General features: G+C 40.0%; 2 protein-coding genes across 3 annotated transcripts in view; one reads left to right on the top strand and one right to left on the bottom strand.

Moving 5' to 3' along the window:
* Positions 1 to 22162, top strand: part of LOC138939107 (dendritic arbor reduction protein 1-like) — a 74741-nt gene extending 52579 nt beyond the window's left edge. Inside the window, exons 2-4 of the mRNA XM_070306652.1 lie at positions 13269 to 13339; positions 16354 to 16571; positions 20875 to 22162. Coding sequence (XP_070162753.1) covers positions 13269 to 13339; positions 16354 to 16571; positions 20875 to 21192 — 607 coding nt within the window. The 3' untranslated portion in view covers positions 21193 to 22162. The remainder of the gene's footprint in view (positions 1 to 13268; positions 13340 to 16353; positions 16572 to 20874) is intronic.
* The window catches only part of Dnmt3 (DNA methyltransferase 3), a 122022-nt gene that overhangs the window by 70967 nt on the left and 28887 nt on the right, over positions 1 to 22168 (bottom strand). For both annotated transcript variants that reach the window (XM_070306644.1, XM_070306645.1), the window contains one exon: positions 12919 to 12965. In XM_070306644.1, the coding sequence (XP_070162745.1) occupies positions 12919 to 12965 (47 nt within the window). The remainder of the gene's footprint in view (positions 1 to 12918; positions 12966 to 22168) is intronic.

The raw sequence follows: 22168 nt of genomic DNA, 5'->3' as shown, positions 1-22168 counted from the left end.
TCCCTCTCTCTCTCTCTCTCTCTCTCTTCGCGGATTAAATGACACCGCACACGGAAACGCGAGCCGAGATATCCGTACGAGGCCAACTAAAAATGAAAACGCACGTCGACGTTTTTCTACCCTGAAAATTCGAACGCGCGCGTTTTTGCAGTCGAAAAAAAAAGATGAATCGGGGTGGGAGGGAGTCGCGAAAGTAGAATCTCGCCGACAAATGCAGGATGCAGGTAGAGAAATCGAGTTTCCCGGCATAGACGGGACTTTGTTTTCAAACATATTCCGTGTGCCTGTGCCGCCGGGGTAAAAAAAAGCACCGGGGCTCCGATTTCACGAGGAAACCTCGCACGCGCGTCGAATCCGCGAGCGCCCACACACGACCGAAACGCACCCGCGCTGCTGCTGCTGCTGCTGCTGCTGCTGCATCGCGCGCATTGCCGTTGGTAACTCAATCCGAGGAGTTTCGGCGAAAAGTGTTGTATTACTGGTGTGCTATTTCTCTGATCCCAGATCATCTTCATTCGCGCGGAATTTCGAAATGGCGCAAAATTCGCAGCCCCGACCCACGGCACCATCGATCCACTCCCCCCCCCCTCCCCCCAACCCCCGCGCGTTCAGTGCGGACGCTCGATAGCTTGCGCGAGGAACGGGCTCCCTTTTAACGCTGAAATCGCTCTCGTCGAAGGCTTTTTCAAAATCTTACCACCGTATTTCTTCCCTCCTTTTATTAAAATGATATTTGCGTATATGTAAATATGGATAATTATGATTGATATCGACACAAAATGACACACATTGTAAAATTTACCAAACTATCAATTACAATATATTATCATTTAAAATACATGTTTCTTAGAATGCGAAAGGTAAAGTTTCGTTTTCGTATGACGAGATCCAATTTCTAAAATCCTGATTATTAATATGACGAAATAATCGATGATTTCTCTAAGTTTAATGTCTAGTATCTATCTGGAAAATGTCAAATATTATCTATATACACGTACAGATATATCATTTGGAATTTAATATGAGTTATTATCGTATCGATCGACCAACGGATTCTCCTCGCAATTCAAACGAGCAAAAGGACGAGATGAGCGATTCATGGTACGGATGCATGGAAACGTCTCGAAACGTAGCTGCTCCAAGCCTTCGCTACACGAGAGTGTTGGAAAGAGCATGATACAGAGAGAGAGAGAGAGAGAGAGAGAGAGAGAAAGAGAGAGAGAGAGAGAGAGAGAGAGAGAGAGAGTGAAGCATACTCTCTCCCATTCCTCCTGCCCTCCTCTACCCCTCGCTTCACCCCCGCCAATAGCCCTAGTCGTTTCCAGCAAGTACTTCTATGTACCAACCATCTCCTACACGCTACCCTTATATACGTTATATATTTACCTCCGTGGCATATACGCGCGCGAACGCGCGCCTGCCTATGTACGTCGGTACATATACCGTATATGTATGTACGTACATCGGGGCCCGCGCCATGTACATAAGTCCGAGCGCCACATAAAAAGTACATGGGGCAGGCAGGTATAGCTCGGGCTGAAAATTATCCCGAGTATTTTCGAATTAGCGCGTAGTAGGGAACGGTGGAGGAGGGAACCGAGGCGTCGCTCGGTCGAGTGAGGGATCCCGCGTGAAATACACTTTTCCACGAGGCGCCGCGATGCGCGTCACGCCGTTTCTTAAGCGCGCTCCAAACGGCTCTCTTCCTCTTCGAGCAGCCGAAATTCCGTAGTGACGCGTTGTTGGCGACTGTACCCGGCACTCTCTCTCTCTCTCTATCTTTCTATCTATCTATCCATCTATCTCTCTCCTCTCTATCCCTTTCTCTGACTCTCAGAGGTGTATATATATATACCGTTTTCGAGCAGCGCCGGAGAATTTTCAGAGTCGCCATTGTTGCCGGGGGTAGGTAGGTAGGTAGGTAGATAGGTGGGCCATGAGGCGGGATTATTGGCGACGAGCGAGCGAGCGAGCGAGCGAGTAACTAAGCTGGCTCGATTTTTAAATTGCAAAAACGCGCCCGCGCCGGCGTGTTTTAGATCCTGTAACGCGGAAAAAGAAGAAGAGGGGCCGCGGCGCCAAATGTGCCGATTCGAGAGCTATTTTGCATTTTTGTAGATGCAAAGTTACATTTTTTTATCATTTCTAATTGAATGAAAAAAAAGAAAAAAAAATTGTTTCCTTTGTTCCCCTATCGCATATTCCTTGCGGCATCATCGCGAGTCGAATAAAATCTGATCAATTTTTCGATTGAATTAGAGTCGCAAGATTTGTTAACCATTACTACGTTGTAAATATGCATGAATAAATATAATATTTGTAATGACTTTTGCATTAATCTCTCGATATTCATCGCTGCTATCAGTTGCCCGCGTCGAATGTGTTATTCGATTTGACCGCGAATATTGAATCGCCGTCTATCGATCGTAATCGACTAATGAATAATGCCGATGACACTGACGCTCAATGGATTTAATATATCGCAGTGCGATTTATCAAACGTCTCTAAATAAATTTCTTTAATAGCCTCAAGAGAAAAATATGTACAAACCAATATATCGAGACAAAATTAATTTATATATAAAAATTAATTTATATTCGCTGAATATCAATCGATTGTAACAACGTTTAGTACAATTTTACGTTGTGTCTTTATACAGGTAAACCGATCTATGGCTATAAAATTCCACGGCTAAGTCGCGTTGGCTGCTGGCGTCTGTACGTCGGAGGTTGGCGATATCTTTTATCTCATTTCTACCTGCGCGACCTTAGGAATCGCCATAGCTGTGTGCAAGAACAGTCTGAGAAGTAAACTTGACAAGTTAGAAATTACAATTACGTTGTCAAGCGTCCTTCGCGATACATTAATACACCTCTCATTTCGTTTGCTTTATATATAATTTTTTACACGAGTCAAGACGATCGATTCTAATTTGTTCAAGATACTCTTGATTTTTATTAAATATTTTAATTCGAAAAAAAACTCCCGTTTATCGAAAGATCATATGCAAAAGTGGAGCGCGTCATTTTTCTGCATTACATCATCGGCTTCTCCGACACATTCGAACAAGTTGCTTGGAAGTGACGTGCGTAGGTACGCTCTGGCGATGACGCACACTGAGACGTAAGTTGCGTCAAGTTCTACGAAAAATCTTTCGTCCTATCATCCCCCTCCTTCTATCTTGGAACGCTCGAAAAACCGCTCTCTCCGCCCCCCCCCCCCTCTCGCTATAAAGCTGCGCGATGAAATCATATGACGCGAAATATCCCGGACGTGCGCAAGATTTGGGAAATATCACGAATAGGAAATTTTTTCCGCGTGTAGCTACGCGAAAAAATTCGATGCTCCCGTTATATCCGCATTTATGACACATCTATGTACCGTCCGATATATAGGATGTTCCGCGCGCGTACAACACTATTATAGAATACTTTAACGGTGTATTGTGAAGATGTTAATTAGCATTGAGAATCTAAATATTGAGATTGTAATGATTTCTGAATTACGAGCGATCGTCAATTAGTCAATGATATTGCGTAGCATCCGCGTAATTACGCATACACGCGCATCAATCTGTCATTTGTCATCTGTATGTTTGTTTTTTTATCTCTTATCTATTATCTATTATCCGAAAACTGCTAACCATTTTCTTAATATTCTTTTCTTCAAAATCCGCTGATAAACTCGCGACACGTTTAATCGGCGAATAAATTACCATTTCCACAACGCACGATCAATTATAATTAATTCCACGATTGTAATTAATCGCATATAAAATCTGTACTTATACTCGAAGACAACATCGAGTATTTTTACTCTACGAATATTTTCTACGGAAATTTTGTACTTACATAACTTTACTGATTTGAGAGTTAGATTCTTATAAGAGCGTCCAAGTGGGTCCTGCTAGAAATTTACGTCGATAATTCACACGTGTCCTTTATACACACATTCATACGTCATTTATATTAACGCTGATTGCTTTTAAGTATTAATCGATTAATACATTTACGGAATTAGACTTTGAAAGCAGATATTAACTTTGCGATGTAAGAACTGTAAATGTCAAATAGAAGAGAGTAAAAAAGATCGCGACGTGCAAGTCGGAAAGTTGTAAGCAAGTATATTGTCTGTATCATTGGAATGTGTTGTAATCAGTACGGTCACTTGTCACGATCGCGTCTCGAGTGATAATGTATGCACGACGATACGACGATACGCGAAGCGCGTCCTATATATGTACCTACTTACTCGACTCTCGCCGCGCGAATGACAACGAAATGATCGCGCGTAAACAACAGTATGTCGTACGTCGTACGCCTAAAAAGAAAAAAAAAAAGAAAAACAATCACATACCATAAATTGTTGCCACGACAAATTTCAACCTGCTTTCGACAATTTATTATTATCTCGCGATAGAAATTATTAAAATATTTTATCTACATTTTTATATAGAATAATTTGCCAATACATGTTCGTATTCTGACGTGTATTTTCTGTACACTATGTGTATTTTACTTTCTCGCGTGTGTGTTTCCTATATTTTATGATATGTAAAATTTTTGTAGATGGGTTTCTATCCGGAACTTTGACATACTACAAAATAAATGTATACGGAATATGAATGTACTAATTAGCGCACGTTAAATCTATAATATATGTGAAGAATAAAATTAATTTTTGATATTTTTATCGAGAAAAAAAATACTTAAATTCAATTCTTATCATATATTTTTTTCCTCCAAATTTTCGCGTCTCGGGAAAAGAATAAAATTGTGTAATAGTAATAAATCCAGAGAAAGAGTTGTAATGTTAATATATATTATTTATCAATATCTAATATTAACTTTACTCTCTAAAGGGAAAAAGAATATTGGAAAAAATAATAATAAATTTATTTCCATGAGATATTTAATACCAATCAAATAAAAAAATTATTCCTCCAATAAATATTAGATTTAATAATTCTTTTTAATCAATTATTTAAATTTTTATTAAATAAAAGAATTCTCGTGTGTAATAAATAAGATTTGCGCTGTCAATAATCAGTTAATATCGTTGTTAATACCGTTATCGCGGTATACGTGGTATCTGAGAGAAATCAAAACATAAAATCAGCTGAGCGCGGCGAAAATCAATATCATCTGCGCTATGAGGATCAATAACAGATGACAAATATGCGTGCAAATGTATCTGAGCGTGCGAATTCTAGTATGCAATATTATTGGACGATTATTTTCAAATTAGAAACTATCGCGTCTCATTATCGTATTAAGATTTTTTTTTTCTCAAAGTTGCGACAATTTACGCAACATTCTATACAATATTAATTAAATATTTCAAAATAACTAATAATATATCGATATTTGTAAAAGAAGGTTTCATCGTTGCGCGCATTTGAAAGATATTTTTCTGCAAACAAATAAGTTAACGCGAAAGTGCAACAATACGAGATGATGCACTGGTTTAGGTAAGCTAAGTAATAATGTCCCCTGAAATGCATCATTCAACAACGCGTTGCAGTGCGAAAATCTACCGTTTGTAAAAGTATACTTTTACGCGCGATATGCCATGACAATGTTTCCGCAGATACAATTTTTTCTTGCTCCTTTCGCAATTTTTCCGAGGCAGGCGGAAACACATGTACTACAATTATGAGGATTAGCAGCATATTTTAGCGGCATAATTTTTTTGCGCCATATCATATAGAACGTTTCGCAAACGTAAATTCCACTGTAGAGGAAGTTGTTCATATATTTAAAGCAAGTTCTTTTGCCGGAGGATTGTCGATCCGAAAAGTCCGAAAAGACCGATTAGATGCAAATTGATTATACTTTGTCAATTTTCATAAATTCTGATTATTTAGAATCTTATTAATTTTTCTTATGCTCGGAAAGTGAAATTTTAAATCGACTAGATGTAATGTACAGCAAGTGCAGCGCAAGTTGTATTTCTTTTTTCCTCCTTTACGCGAGAAATCTTTTCTAGAGACGATATAATTGCATAATGATTTTCCAAATTGATATTGCAACGAAAAAAAAAAAAAAAAACAACAGTAGCAAATGATTGCGACATGATTGAAATATAAACGCATATCTCGACTACAATATTGATCGAAATAAATTCAGAAGGGAACTATACTTGTATATTAGATGTCTATGAAAAAACTATATTGAGAATAATTGTGAAGCAATACTGCAAAACGTATTTCCCGTCGTTTCCAGGATGACTCATCTGAACGCAATATAAGAAAGAATTTATATATCATTGAAGGATTCTTTTCCCCGCAAACGATATGACGGCATAGTTTTACTGCGAGTTGTACATCGGATACCCTCATCCTTGCGACGGAAAAAAAAAAAAAGAGAGAAACTCCTTTCCATTTTCTTCTTTTTTAACGAGGTCGTCAACGGATAAATGTTTGTTATGGAAGTAAGTGCAACGAATGATTCTGACAACTCACGGAAGGAAATAAATCTAACTCAGTCCGCTTCGGTCGTTTTATCGAATCGTAAAGATTGCCAGCTGCGACATTTTACGTAACTATTTCGCTGTCATTGACTTTTTTTTCTGTCGCATTGCCTTGTCTTTCGCAGCTGTAAGATATGTCTGCTTGTCTGCTTGTTGATCGCAAGTATCTCATCATTTATATATTGTATAATGCATATCAGCTTGTATAATTAAAGTTTCAATTCCCCCGGGTGTGATACGAAAGAGAATAAATCCAGTTGCATGTGCATATATGATAATTTATGTAATATGTAAAACATTTATGCACATTGTGTTACACGTATATCGCAATGTTGTAATTTTTAAACGCTTACGCATTGTAGGACGCACGATTTTAGTAAAAATCCAAACGCAAGCAATTATATAATTATATCAAAGTATATAAAAATTTTTCTATAACTATAGAATATATAATTTTTTATAAACTATTCTATTTATATTTATAATAACCGTAATATATCTTGAATATTTATTTTATTCAACATTTTATAAACACAGAAATAAACTGTCATCGAAATCACGCGCCTATTTAAGAAAAAAAATATTATGTGTGTGTGTGTGTGTGTGTGTGTGTGTGTATGTGGCAGAATTTATTACATTAACATTAAATGTAATTTCAAAATTTATATCGGTCTCAAACTCAACCTGCATGAAATTTCATGCTGATTTAATTTGAAATAAGTTTCATTTCAGTTTACCTTGTGTGCACGTGTACGAAAACTTATCGGCGAATACGCGCTGTGTACACGTTCGAAGGTTCCTTTGACATAGATAGATAACGGCTGATAAACGAGTTAATTTGTAGATACGCCTTTCAGACGAGTGCGCGTAGCTGCTCGTATGAATCACTGCGTGTTGAAACAGATCTTACCGGGCGTCACGTTTCGCTCTCTATCTCCCTCCGACAACGAGATAAATGACATCCGATCATCAACATTAATTTTGAGATCCATCATTATTTCCGTTACGTGTATATCGCAAATTGCTTTAATGCGCTATGTGTGCAACGTGTTATAGCGCCCGATCGTGTCACTCGAAAAAAAAAAAAAAAAAAAAAAAAAAAAAAGCGCGATCTTGAGTCACGTAACCTTGACGAAAATATTTTGAAAATACATACGGAGAGAAGGAGCAAGAGAGAAAGACGAGAGGAGAGTACGAAATCCTCCGTCGCAGGATTCTTACGCGGCTCATCGAGCAGTTTGTGTCTCCCGGTTTTGAGAGGAGAGAACGATTCGCCAAAGATGACAAAAAAACGCAAGGTAAGAAGGCACGCAAGGGAAACTTTTTTCCTTTCATCCAGACGCGGTCGTGCAATATTGATAGACGTTCGTCTCTAGATAATGGTAGGCTATTGTACGGACTGTAATTGCATGGTTAGAGCCCCACTCTTTCCCCTCTTTTCCCTCTTTTTCTCTCCTTGACGGAGTAACGCGCGTAGAAAAACAACGATATGAATGATAAATCTCTCTCTCTCTCTCTCTCTATCTCGGACCATGATAATTATGATATTATGAGATAATTATGAGGCCCCCGCGAGTTGACGTTATTACTCGAATCGGTCGCAACTCGGTCTCCGCCTTCTTCTTTTCTTCCTATTACACGCGCCGGCTTCGTAATTTCGTACTCGTGAATGTGTGCCGTCCTCGTTGTGCACACGATTCGAGATAGGGCACACTTTGAAACGAGACAACGTATGATTAAACGGGTTGAAATCATTTGCCGGTGTACCCGGTGTTTTATCAATTACATCGCGGCTCGATTGGCCATTAGCTGCGTGGCCGATATTAATTCGGCGATCGGGATAAGAAACCGAGAGACAACGAGATTCTAAATTATGGATTGATAAATGATGCGCGCGCGACGAGATCAATTAATAAATATTAATAAGTTTATTCCATTCCTTTTTGTAACGCGGCAACTGCTACTCTTTTCATTTTTTTTATAACGACTCTGGGCGAGGCATTTATGTGTAATATATATATAAAAAAAAAAAATTGATTTTTTTTTCTGTTACAAGAAAATAGAAATATAATTATTTAATGAAATCTCTAACCAGAATATTTTTTTACGAGCAGTTAGTTTAATATATCATACATCTACGATAAATATAAAATAATGCTCGATTAAATTTATAGTTGTGTAGAAAATATCTTTTACAAAATATTGCCGGGATTATATTGTACTTGTCGAAAATTACAAAAGCGAAATGCGTGCCAATAAGTAAGTCTCTCCGCGGCATTCTTTAATATATCGAGTAATTGAGACGGTAGATAATAAAACAGAGTACACACAGAGGGGCTTCATTAAAATTCTTATATCGTTTAAATATAAAGATTCCGCTTTACGTCCTGTATATCGCCATTTTTATAGAAATTGTGCAAATACCTATAGAATTATAGAGCATACAGGAGACTGTGAGTTTCAAAGACATGGGTTGTACAATGAATCCCCCGTTCCGTTCGTATTGTTTGAGAGATATACGAGAGAGAGAGAGAGAGAGGATATGAAAATTTCTAAATGAATAAATATTCCCGAATGATAGCCTTTAAAATTGATATCACCGCGATAAAAACGCCACGGCTCTCCCATATTAATGCGTCGACAACAAAAATATTTTTTCGCCTATTAGCTCCGGTTTGGCGGCTCGCGGCGCTAAAATGATATTGAATGCGCAGATATGAAATTAAAACGTGCACGAGCAATATACATACGCACGGCTGGCGGCGCGCTATTCTCGCGCCACTGTTTTTGTCCGCGATTTCGAAAATGCACATCCGACTTTTATAATATATATCGATGAAAATAATACGGAGAAAGAAGAGAGCGCGATATTAAATATCGCCCCGCGCGTGCCACAATATTTACGTTTAGTCTCGCGCAAAATATTTGCGCCCTCGTTGAATCCCATGCGGCTGAATAACACGTATCGCGTGAACCCGAAAACGACACAATAACGATTTACGCTAGCGTCCAGATAGGCACTACCGTTATTGTAGCCTACACTCCTCCGCCGACCGACCGACGTCAATGGTTCATCGAATGACTTTCCCCAGTGTCGGATGACAGAGCTTTTAGACTCCATCCATGAGTAAACCAATCCGATGACTGCGAACGTATTACTATTATATATCCGCACCCTTCCCCTCCCCGTCCATCATGCCGTACCGTTCTCGAATCGCGTGAGGGTGTAAGAGAAATGATTTTCTGCCTTATGTATATATATATATATTGTACATGCGTATATGTAAATATACGTCATTACAAATTTACTCTGTTACTCGACAATGTATTTATATCCAGCATTAAACGTAGAAATATACAATTTTTATGCCATTTCAAATTACATTGCAAAAAATGGATATCTCTTTTCTGATGGGGGGAAAAAAAAAATCATGTCAACCTTGTCGCGATTTTTTTTTATAAATTTCTAAACCAATAGGCGATAAAAGATTATGAGTGTAAATAGGTATGATAAATAGGCGGCAGAAAAATTGGGTGAAAAGATACCAAAGAGTTTTTCGATCCTTTCGCGATATTCCTCGAACGAAATTCGCCAAGTGTCGATCGCGGAGACGGAATCTGATCGTGTCTGATTGTATTCGGAGATGAATTAAACCGCTAATTGCGACTTCCCATGAGGATAATCTCGCTTCATTAGCTAATCCTGACATTGCTGCGCACTTCGGTTCTACGCGCGAAGGCTCAATAACGTCAAAGACCGTAATTGGCTGATTCCGCGGATGGTTGGAATGGAGTTTGCATCCGTACAAGCTCAAATGAGAAATGGCAAGATATCGAAAGTCTTTTCCCCGCGTTCCGTGGATTTTCCACAATCTTATTTCGTTATCGATTTTTCATAAACGATTGGTGCGCGCCAAGTGCTTCAACGACAGAAATTCCCTATATAATCCTTCGTATTACGGATCGTATAATATTTCCTCGTGCCACGTTACATCGAGAATAATTAAGATCGTGGAGATGGAGAAACTTGTTGATTTCTCATTTAGGACATCGGATAGATCCCGACGAGATATATCCTCTTTTGCAATACGGAAAACAAAGTGATTAGTTATTTTCAAGATATATATATATAATTACAACCTCGCGCGTATGCGCAACGCCTTCTCTGTAATTTTCGCTATTTATAATTTCAATAGCATCCCATTCTACCTCATTAGAATGCATCGCGAACGATTTTTTGCCGCCGAGTCTGTTTTTTCAATAGTTGCAATTATCGTTATTAAACTATTCATAATTTTTTCTTCTTTCGCCTTCTAAACCAGAAATGGTAAGTAACATTTGTAAAAACCGTCCGTTTACTATTTGCATATATCAAGCATGAAGAGATAATTTGCATAATTTACGCTCGAATATGTAATGTTTACTTATTAATTCTTTCGTAAAACTACACGTACGTACGTATTATACAGAGACGATAAATTCCTTGGACTAGGATGTGTATAACTTGGTGTGTAGGGAGAATTTTAAGAAACGATCAATCAAAGCGTCACCGCGTCGCGCTACTTTACTCTAATGTACATGGCAATAATAAATGTAGTTGAATACACTGTATAATCGCGACGTACCTCGTGTGTGTGTCGGCATCACAATAATAATAATAATAATTAAAAAAAAAAACCACACACACACACACACAACTCAACGCGCAGAAAAGATTAATAAAATTCAACGTAACAAGTCGAATAGTCGGCGCTTCATAACGACAATGTTCAATTTTGACTGCGCCCGATAATTAAGTGTCGTTCGGCCTTTAATATCGTACGCTCGGCCCCCGATAATATCTGTAATCCGCGCGAAACGATTTCGACGGGTGGCAACAACGCGGTGCGCCGCGCGCGACGTGCCTCATAATTAGTCGAAAGACAGAGGGACGGTGAGAGAGAGAGAGAGAGAGAGAGAGGACGCGATCATAATTGCCGCGCGCGCGACCGCGGCCCCGGCACAATCAATTAAATGGCATGCGCGCGCGCGTTTACCATCGCGCGAGATGGAACGGGATCTCCCTCCATCGCCCCCCTCCCCCTTCTCCTCCTTGCTGCTATTATAAACCGACGTTTCTTTTTTTTTGTTTTCCCCCCTCGAATAATCCCTAATTGAGTGGTCCGCGCGCACATTGGAAAGATAAATTTCCGAAAAATCGACGTTTCGCCGCGATATATGCAAATTGCCAACATCTGCACGTTGGCGTTTATCGACATTAATTTTGTTCTTCTTCTCTTTTAATAATTTTCATACCCTCTTTCTCTTTCCGAAGAATTTCGTGATATTTTTATGAATCGCAAATAAATAAAAAACAACGTGTCGTTGCACGTATCGTTGAATAAAGTCGCGTAAAACGGCACGTGTTATCACTGCATCGGCATCGTATTCAAAATTGTTAACGCGTATCTTTATTACCCGTTCGTGACGTAATCTAGATCGATACGTCGTATAGTCGGACATAAATTAGACGTTATTACGTTGTACATCTTATCGCGCTTCCGGCGCGGCTTTTTTTTTTTTTATACATACGACAATAATTATTCTTCGATAACCGCCGTCTCGTGGCAACGCTTTTTAGGCAACCTTGCGCGGCGCTTCTTTCTCTCTCTTTCTCGGGGCGCAAAGTTTTAATGAAATGAAAGGAAAAACTCTCTCAAAGTAAAGTTGAGGCGCCACGTTACGTCACATGAACTAAAACTTATAAAACTTGCCGAGTCTCTTCATTCACTTGTCTTGTCTGCGTACTAACTTTAGGAAATATGGCAGAGCCACGATATTTACGCGATATATGTATATAACCGTAAGAAATTAATATATATGTTAGAAATAACGCGTGGTAGACGCACAATTTGAGGATGAAAAAAAAAAAAATTGTTTCTACAATATATAAACGAAAACATACGCAAGAAACTATCTTGATAGAGGACAATTGCATTACGGAAATTTTAATTATAGGGAAAAAGCATTTCTGGCTCTGTCTTTTAAACGTGTGACAGGGAAGAGCTAACTAAAAGAACATTACAGGTAATTTGAAAATTAATTAAATTAAGTATCCCTTTCGTAATGGGTTTGTCAAATGTAATATTCGATATTTTCGATATCAAAGGAAAATTCGATAAAATGTTGAATTATGTTGGAAAAACGCTGACAAAAGGGGTATTGAAATAATGCGTAATTAGCTCCTAGATTATTGACTGGTTGTGTTTTAACGAGAAGTTAAATTTACGAAATTATATGTAATTATATACACAAGCTTTTAAGACTGATTAAATAACTGTACGCCGGAATTATGGTAATCTCCCGCCATGCTCCACACCGATTTTAACTATGCGGCACGATTTATATTCGATCGAATCGTTAAATCTTAAAAGATAGCTTATTATTAAATAATCGAGCAGTGTTACCTGTTGCTGCTGCACAATCGCGCGCTCAAGTCCCGCAACATCCGCTTCTGAAAATCAGAAATAGTTCGTTGTAAGTGTAATAGAAAATATTCGGTATATTTTTCAAAGATAACGACCAAGGAACATTAATTATCGTGATTAAAGCGTCGACGCAAGTCATCTTTTTATTGAAAGAATTTTTACGGAAATGCTTTTTCAGCATTGATCGTGATTACACGCGTGTAAAATTTTTCTCTCGTAATAGACGATTGATTGGAAAAAAAATTATTTAAAAATAAATAACCTGAATGGTAATTTAAAAAAAAAAAATGACTACGTAACGACGAACATTCTGTCGTTTCTGTTTTCAGGTCGTATCCGTCACCGGTGCAGAACGGAGGACCAAACGGCACGACGACGATGAGTTGCACGACTTCTCAAGGTAAGGACAAATTTTGCCGATCGCGTTCGAGAGAGCAGGAAGAAAGAAAAAGGGGAAAAAAAACTTGGAAAACAATTCTGCTAATTCAATCCGTCGCGTAACGTTCGCGCGTTGCATTTAATTACTACGACCTACGATCCCACCGCCGCGCTGGAATAAAGCCACCGCGATTCGCAATAAAAGCGGACTCGCTCGGGAGAGAGCGGCATTCCGGTACGCTCATTAATTAGCGGGGGTCCGAAAAAATTTCCCGGCGAAATTTTCTTCCGATTAAATTAGCGTTGCATTAAATTTATTGGCTGAATTCTCTTTTATAAACTGGCGCGCGCGCGAAAAGAGTCGATCGGTGATACGAGTCGATCTCTCTCTCTCTCTCTCTCTCTCTCTCTCTCTCTCTCTCTCTCTCTCTCGTATATAATTTGCAAATATCAAACGTCGGCCGATATTCGAAAATATTGACTCTGGTATTTTAGCGGGGCTGCAGCGCGGCCGGCAGTCTCTAGGTACGGGAAAAAAAATTACCTGCCTCATGACGATACAATATCGCGCGATTATCGCGGAAAAAGGTACCTAGAGATGAAAAGTGAAGGGGGGGGGGAAAGGTACGAACGGACCAGATACAATATTAATTTTATATTTTTCGCCATCGTGTGACAAAGCGAGCGCGTGCGACGAACATGCGGTCGCCGCGAATCATATATGTGCGACTCGTACATACGCGTGCGTGCATATATATATGCCGTATTGCAAAAAGCTCGCGTTTATTCGCGATTGCGAGCGAGCCATTAAACAGATTCGTATGGAATTTCACGACGAAAAAGGATCGGCGAGCGCGTTCGTTCGCCCGCTCGGAAATTGCGCGGAACGTGCAGCAATCAATGAAAAAGCTTCATTTCAACATGAACTTATTACGAAATTAATTTTCATTATAACGGGATTCGCAAGTACCCTGCGCCTTTCTGTATCGTCATTCATTTATAACGCGTGCGCTTGCCAATATTACGCTGCATTCCAGAAAAGAAAAAAAAAAAAGTATATATCGCGAGCATTCTTTCGCGCGTAAACGTAATTCGAATTTTCATGACAATTTCTGTCAATGATAAGAGATTCGCGATGTCTCGGCGAAAGAGAAGCGAATCTAACATGTACGCGAGAACGTCGCACGGATGATATTTGCGTGGCGAAACTATACCTGGTCGGTGTTATCATCCCCGGCAATTGGCGGGAAATTATAAAAAAATATTTTCCGAGAGCGAGACCGATCCGGCATCGTCGATGCGTATATGGTGGGCGTGCGACAATCGTGCCGAAATATAGGCGCGCGCGCGCGCGCACGGGGCAAAATCCGAGGCCAATTACAAACGCGCGTCGTCTCGCCGAGCTGTCAGTCATCAATCCGCGGAATATTTTTCTCTGGGTCAATTGAACAATTCTACGCGTCGTCGGACATCGAGTGAACCGTGTGCGGGTGGGCTGGGTATTTGCTGTTACCCGGGGCTTTCAATGGCTAACCGGTAAATCTTCCGACGAGCGATTAACTCGTTTCTCTCGGTACTCCTCAGCTATTAAATTACCATCGACGATACCGCCGGCAATAAAACTTGTTCGGGGTGATACTAAACCGAGCGAAAGGTTGCGGCCAGGATTATGCAATAATCTCTTAAATCACTTAAATGCCTCGTTTATTTATTCCTCATCATTTATCGGCACTACTTTGAGCTTTATGATCGCGGAATATTTAATTGATTGACAATTTAATTAATGTACATTCCATTCTTTAGTATGTCAGCTGCTGCTTTATATTCGATGATAAAGGAAATAACAGATTCGTTTTTATATTTAATAATTATTTTCTATATACATATTTGTATACGTATATTTTGTTGTATAACGTGCAATGAAATTAAATTAAATGTAGGAACGAAACTTCCGACTGCCCATAAAAAAACTATTTAAAATGTTTTTAAAATTTTATCGGAAGTGTAAAAAGATTTATTAGGTTGTGTACAATTTTTTCCAGAATTATTTTTATAATCTTGATGTGAGAGAAAGAGAGAGAGAGAGAGAGAGAGAGAGAGAGAGAGAGAGAGAGAGAGAGAGAAATACGTAGCGGTAAATTTTGTGTCGATGGGAAATCGTAAGAGAAAGTTCCAACTTATAGAGTTTTTCCCTGATTTCAAAAGCCGTAGAAAAAATAAACTCGATCGCTTCTGAAAAAGTTTGCGAACAAATATCGAAAGTTCGAAGCGTACTTTGATTCCGGGCAAATCGCCCGGCAACTATGTTTAAACTGGGCTGCAAATTCAACTGGTGCCCGTTTACCTGTAGCTGTCTGGGATTAGAGTTAGACGGCACTGGGGGGATGACTCACTTGACTTGCTTTCTCAGAGAGTAAGCTTCGCGGCGAAAATATTTCACAATATAACGAGACGAGTTGAGTGACAGGAGTTCCCGCGCGAATTAATAGCGCGATAATTTCAGCTAGTTAGCTTATGTACATGCGGAGAGGAGGAAAGTAGAAGAAACTTGGGGAAAATGATTAACGAGCCGTCGCACATACGAGAGAGTCTGACGTGTGCGTGCGACGCCGGGAGACTGATGAAATTGAACGAAAGAAATGTTACGTATGTTCCTCGGTTTATCGCTAGACGTAAACATAACATTAATGTAAACAATACAAGATTCGACGCGCAAAATTCCACGGGTAAAGTCGCTTTCAAGGTTCGCATCGACTTTAACTTATTTTGCGTTTTTCCCATGACCTTCTATACAGCCGAGAACGGAAAAGAGAAATTTATTATCGCGCATAGGCGTCGCGGAGAAGAGAGAGAGAGAGAGAGAGAGAGAGAGAGAGAGAGAGAGAGAGAGAGAGAGAGAGAGAGAGAGAGAGAGAGAGAGAGAGAGAGAGCAGCCTTGCCACATATGTATATCGATGAAAATTCAAACACGTGACACGAGATAAGCGAGCGCTGAAAATCTAAAGGGCGTCGCCCTGTCCTTGTCTCTGCGCGTAGGGGTGATGGTGAAGCAGGAGGCGAGGGACGACGGTTACGAGACGAGTCCGGACCTCGAGATGAGGAGCACCGGCGGTGACAGCAGTCAGCAGTATCACACGCCGCTGACACCACACACGCCGCACACACCGCACACGCCGCACACGCCCCTCACGCCGATATCGGCGACAGCGCATCAACCCCAGCAGCCGGGCTCGACCGCCTCCACCCTCGGACAGGTGAGTTTTTCATATTCGCCTACCCTGCCCCCGACTAGACCGATCCCCTCCCTCTCCTCCATTCCCGCATTTTCCCCGCATCCTTTTCTCCCATCCCTCTCCCTCGAGCTATTTACGTATCCGCTATGAGCGAACAGAATGCTATTTTATATTATACCCCTTGTTTCTCTTAAAAATAGATGAAAATTATAATGGATTATTATCGACGAGAAATGCATTTTTCCTTTTCCGAGTCGTAAAATATTCGAGAAAGGATATAACTGAGATGTTTCAGCTTGGTTTACAATGTTTAAACGATGTCGGGAATAATGCTCCGCTTGCGAAATTGCCGGTGATATATGCGCGTGATCGCTGCAATTATGCCGGAAGGTAAACGGCTGTGTATCCACGATCGATCTTACGTCAGAATTTTGGATTAAACAAATTTGTCCTACCTAATATGACAATCTGAAATTAATACGTTCGCGTATACGTTGGTATTCTCTCCTTCTGTTTTAAGTGCGCGTAGAAAGATTACTGAAATCTTATTCGATACGATTTCAGATAGGCTCCTTTACGATAAAATATAGCAGTAATAACATTAATTTTATTAATTATTATCTCGATTATTATCTCGAAATCCCGCGCGATAAAGCACGATTTTTTAAATCCTCACATCAGAGTGGCTCGTGTTTCGACAAAGAAATGCACGATAGGTGTCAATCAAATTACGAAACACGCGGCGATCGCGTCGATATCAAGTGCCACGGGACTTCGCGATCGAGTATCGCGGAAAAAAATATGTCTTTATTATACACGGAGAGGAAGAAGAAAAAAAAGAAAAAGAAAAAAAGAAGCCGCGCGCATAAAACGCCAAAATTATTGTGCGATAAAAAGCGCAGACGGTTCTCATTAGGATCCGCCGTATCGGCCGTATCTGGCACCTCGCAATCAAAGTTACGAGCAATAAATTGCAATAAAGAAATAAAGACGCGCGCAATCGCCACTCTGGAGTTTTTTCGCAATGCCGCGCACGGCGATTTGCATTTTCATGTTAGCTTTACGATCTACTTACGCAACGTTACTTCTGTCCCGTCGATACGATGAAAGCCGTAGATGGACCGCCGTGCAACGTTACTTATATTTTTCCTTTTACGCGTGAACGGAGAATCTTTCTAAACGTGCAGTTCTACGATTACCTACTGTCTTGCGTAATTCCTTCGACTGATACGAGCGCGAAATGTGCGGTAAGATTGTAGTAATACGGATAAAGCAATAACTTTATAGCATTTTAAAATCTGTATGTATAAATTGTGTTTTTTGAACTGCTATATCGGTAACCCTATTCATTAATAAAATAAAATAAAATAAAATAAAATAAAAATATGAATTTGTTGAATAATATTGTTGGTAATTTGTCGATATTATTTATATATCTGTAGTATGGAGAGAGAACGGCATAATGTTGTTACGAATATAACGAAATAAATGCGAAAAGTCCTACCTTTGTATTTCTAGGAAGCTATTATACATCTTTTAAACAGAATTTCGCCTTTCCACTTTACAAACCGGAGCGATAAAAGCTTTTTGCGAGAGCGATTCGCGGATGAATATTTTGACGATAGTAATTTTCGGCAACTTCAATCAGAAGGCGCATTTTCCGCTCATGAATTAATTGCAGGACGCGCAGCTCCCCAAATTTGGCTATCGGCGCTATAGCGCGCGAATTACAGAAATTTCATTCCATATTAAATTGCCATTATCCGCAAAATTGTTATCCGCTGTCAGGATCAATAATCTTTTTCTCGAAAATTATTGCGTGTCGTGACGACCGATCGATCTCGATTTCGCTAGCTTCTCGTTTTAACGAACAACAAACGTTCGACGAGCGGGGCAAATTTTCGTTGATCGAATTGTTAACCGCGAACAAACGTTCCGCATTTATCGATTATCATATATCATCCCCCTTTCCTCCTCTTTTCTAAATCCCAATTTTACATTATTTCACTTAATCATATTCACTTCAATCTACATTAACCCTTATCGAGATTCCGGCGCCTAATTATTTATTACGTTAAATTGTAAGCGATCTTTTCGAAATAATTGAAAATCGAAAGATGGAATACGCATTCTCGCTGAAAATTACATTAATTTCTCTCTTTTTTCAGAGAATACGATTTATAATAATATGGTGTCTCATGCACACTCGTGTAAAAGCGGAGTCGGATTATCGCGATATTTTCTCGAAATATATAGATTAATAACTGTACAAATCGATAAACGAACGTCCCTTGCGCGAGCAGCGATTCTCAATAAAGATTTTTCTTTATATATTTACCCGTTTATAACGCAAATATTATACTCTAATATTGTCGGATAAAATAAATCGTTCCGCTGCTGGTACGACGTTATATCTTTTTTCCAAGTAAATAATAACAGTACGGTGCGCGCGATATGAATACTTTCTTATCGCGCGTAATATTGTCGGCGACCTTCGGGCGAAGCTCGGAAAAAGGGCGAATAGCGGGGATAACGCGTCAGCGGTAACTACCAGTCAGTACGGTCCTTATCTTTGCGGGATTTCGACCTCGATTTCGTAGGGTTATCGACGGGGTCAAGAGCGTGGGTATGTCGGCTGGAAAGGCCATAGTCGAGACGGGGATGAGAGACCAGGTCGAAAATTGCAAGCGAGGGAATGTTTACGCGTGTGTCGCGATAAAAAAATCCTCGGTAATCCCCGAAGCCTCGATAATACAGATTCTCGCGTTATCTCTTACTCTACCATTTTTGCGGACATTTTTCGAAAAAGCGACGTGACTCCTTTCACGGTTGTACATTAATAGCGCGACTGGTTGCGCGAAAAAATTATTATTTTCCTTACCTTTAGGCTTTATCTTAATTGAATATAAAGGGAAATAAAGATCGTTCGAATTATTCTATGTATCATTGAAATAAACAAACGATAGCGAGTTGAAAATTAAGAGAGAATATACGAATATCGATAGGATAAATTATCGCGACTATTGACAGGTTTTGGTATACAATAACGGCCCGTTGAATAATTTCTGATTTCATCGGGCGGGATAGGATTCGAAGCATTTATTTTAGTTGGCGATATCGGATTTTTGCGCCCGATTTTGTCGTCGAGAAGAATCGGGCAGCGAAACGTCACTCACAGATACCTGTCGCGTTAATCGTCTAATATTATCTCGTTAATACCGTCAAGACAAAACTTGATCAAGAGACAGCAGAAAGTTGTCAGATAATCGGATCCCCTTTGTACAATATTTTACGGTAGAACCGACAATGTATCCCGTATATGGTATATTGTCGGATATCCATCCATCCAACTCTATCGCGTTTATCACAAAAGTTGATAAGCAATTAATTTTTGAAAATTGTAAAATTTCGCGTTATTATCCTTTGCCTCTGCATTAAAGACAAATCACTCGAATTTCAGTTGATTCGCGGCTAATGGAAAAAATAGACGATATGAAAAGCGCAACAGGAGATGAACGATAGCACGTGACTGTGCGCAATTTATAAAAAGGGAAAAGAGAAGAGACACAGCTGCACGTTGTACGTGGCTATATATTTTTGGTCCACGGGCGGCAATCGCGCTATTACTATTTCTCCCCCAAGGCATCGGGAGGCATACATACGGTGTCGGTTACATACGTTTTATGATCGCTCCTATACGTGTCCACGATCATCGGTACATGTTTTACGTCGAGATTGTACGTGCTCGGGAAAAATTTCATTTTTCCGCAACCGGCCGTCGCGCCGGAAACTTGCGGACGCGAACGAAAAATTTCCGCGGCGGAATTAAATCAGCTTGGATACATCAGCTGTCATCGAGATATCACAGGGATAATTCGCCGTGACCGATTTTCCATCCCGCCGCCCGTATATGTATTATTCGAAGAAACGCGAGAGAAATTCGGTTTAAATATATTAAATATACGGTAATATGTCTGTCCTTAATATTATAATGTAGAGAAACGATGCGCGGAAAATTTATCGTGAAACATTCATGGAGTCGCGTCTCGATGACGTGTATAAGCTTTCATATTATGGATTACGTTTCACGAATTTTTAATTTGACGTGCTTTCTACACGAAATTTATCTCATTTCAAACAAGAAGACGAAGACTCGGAGAGATATTAAATAAAAGTAGCTTTTATATCAGTTTTCCTATCCGTGACCCTAAAACAAGCGCGCCTGGAAGCCATGCGAGAGCTCCGAATTGCCTCGTTATTTCGGCGCCGAAAATGACAGCGCGCGATCACTCGCAACGTTTGCTGACACGACGTTCTTTTCCAGGTCGCGATAAAATGCGAGACGCCGGTGGACCCGTACTCGTTCGTGGACGAGGAGATGTCGATGGGCGGTATAAGAACGGCGAGCAGTCCAGGCGGCGGCGGAGGCGGCAATCCCGAGAACATGACGTGTCCGGGCGGTGCCCAACCTGGGTTGGGTACACCCACGTCGACGCCGCCCGGGGCGCTGTCCGGGCCGCAACATCATCAGATGAATCTCGTGATGAACGGCGCCGCCGGCATCAATCCCCAGCTGGCGCATCAGCCGAAGAAACGAGGCCGCAAAAAAAAGTCGGAGATGATACTCACCCCCGAGGAGTAAGAGTCGCACACACATACATACATATATATATATACATACACACAAGTATTACAAGTCTAAGACTTGTCGATATCTTGCGATTGCCTCTACAATCACGAGTTTGACTTTAGAGAATTTAAAAAAAAAAAAAAAGTTTTTTTTTCCCTTAAATAAAATTGTCCAAAATTTACAACCGAAGGTAAAGGTCATTGTTGATTATTAATAAATGCGTTTAATGAAGAGAAACGAAGCTGAAAAAGGATCATGGACCGGCCGCAAAAAGTCGTGAGACTCGATATAACCGGAGTTAGTTATATATTTGCATGCACACACAGCTATGGTTAAAAATATCCGCTCTGCTAACAATGTCCGTCTGACCGGGCACCATGTTGCCGATCCGATAGGATCTTGAGTTACGCTTATTTTTATGTATGAAGCCAGCCAAAAGACTTAAAAATAGTTTCGCATATTAGGAACGCAACGCAATCAGATTCGCGTTGCTATTATAGAGACGTATGTTACGCGATGAGAGATGTTCGTTAAGAAAATAACCGAAGGCTTTAAAAGCGAGTTATCCGTGCTCTTTCTTAACACGTTACACGTCACCGCGTCCATTTAATTAAATATATCGTAGTGATTAAAGAAAGGCCACGCGTTATACACTGATGTAAATATTCCGCTTCGCCGGTATTTTTCTTCGAGATTGCTCACTGTGCTATTACGTAACGTTAAAAAAATAGCGAGCGCAAATACTAAATAATTAATATGCGTTGCATTTATTTTTATGTTAATTTACGCGTTTCGTCCATAATATCTCAATTCGTCATAATAACTTAAAATACGCATTCATTCATATTGAGCGTGTTAAATCCATTCTGTGTATTATTTTATTGCGCGAGCCTATTTCTTTTAAAGACGTAGCAACTATAAATCGTATCTACGGTCGTTTTATATCTCGCGAGATACCAACTTATTCATCCGTGTATTATTCGCGCGT

The sequence above is a fragment of the Polyergus mexicanus genome, unplaced genomic scaffold, assembly GCF_030449975.1.
Source record: "Polyergus mexicanus isolate NDT 795.1 unplaced genomic scaffold, iyPolMexi1.0 SCAF_13, whole genome shotgun sequence".
NCBI lineage: Eukaryota > Metazoa > Arthropoda > Insecta > Hymenoptera > Formicidae > Polyergus > Polyergus mexicanus.
The sequence above is the reverse complement of the archived record's forward strand: the minus strand, read 5'-3'. Positions and strand labels throughout refer to the sequence as shown.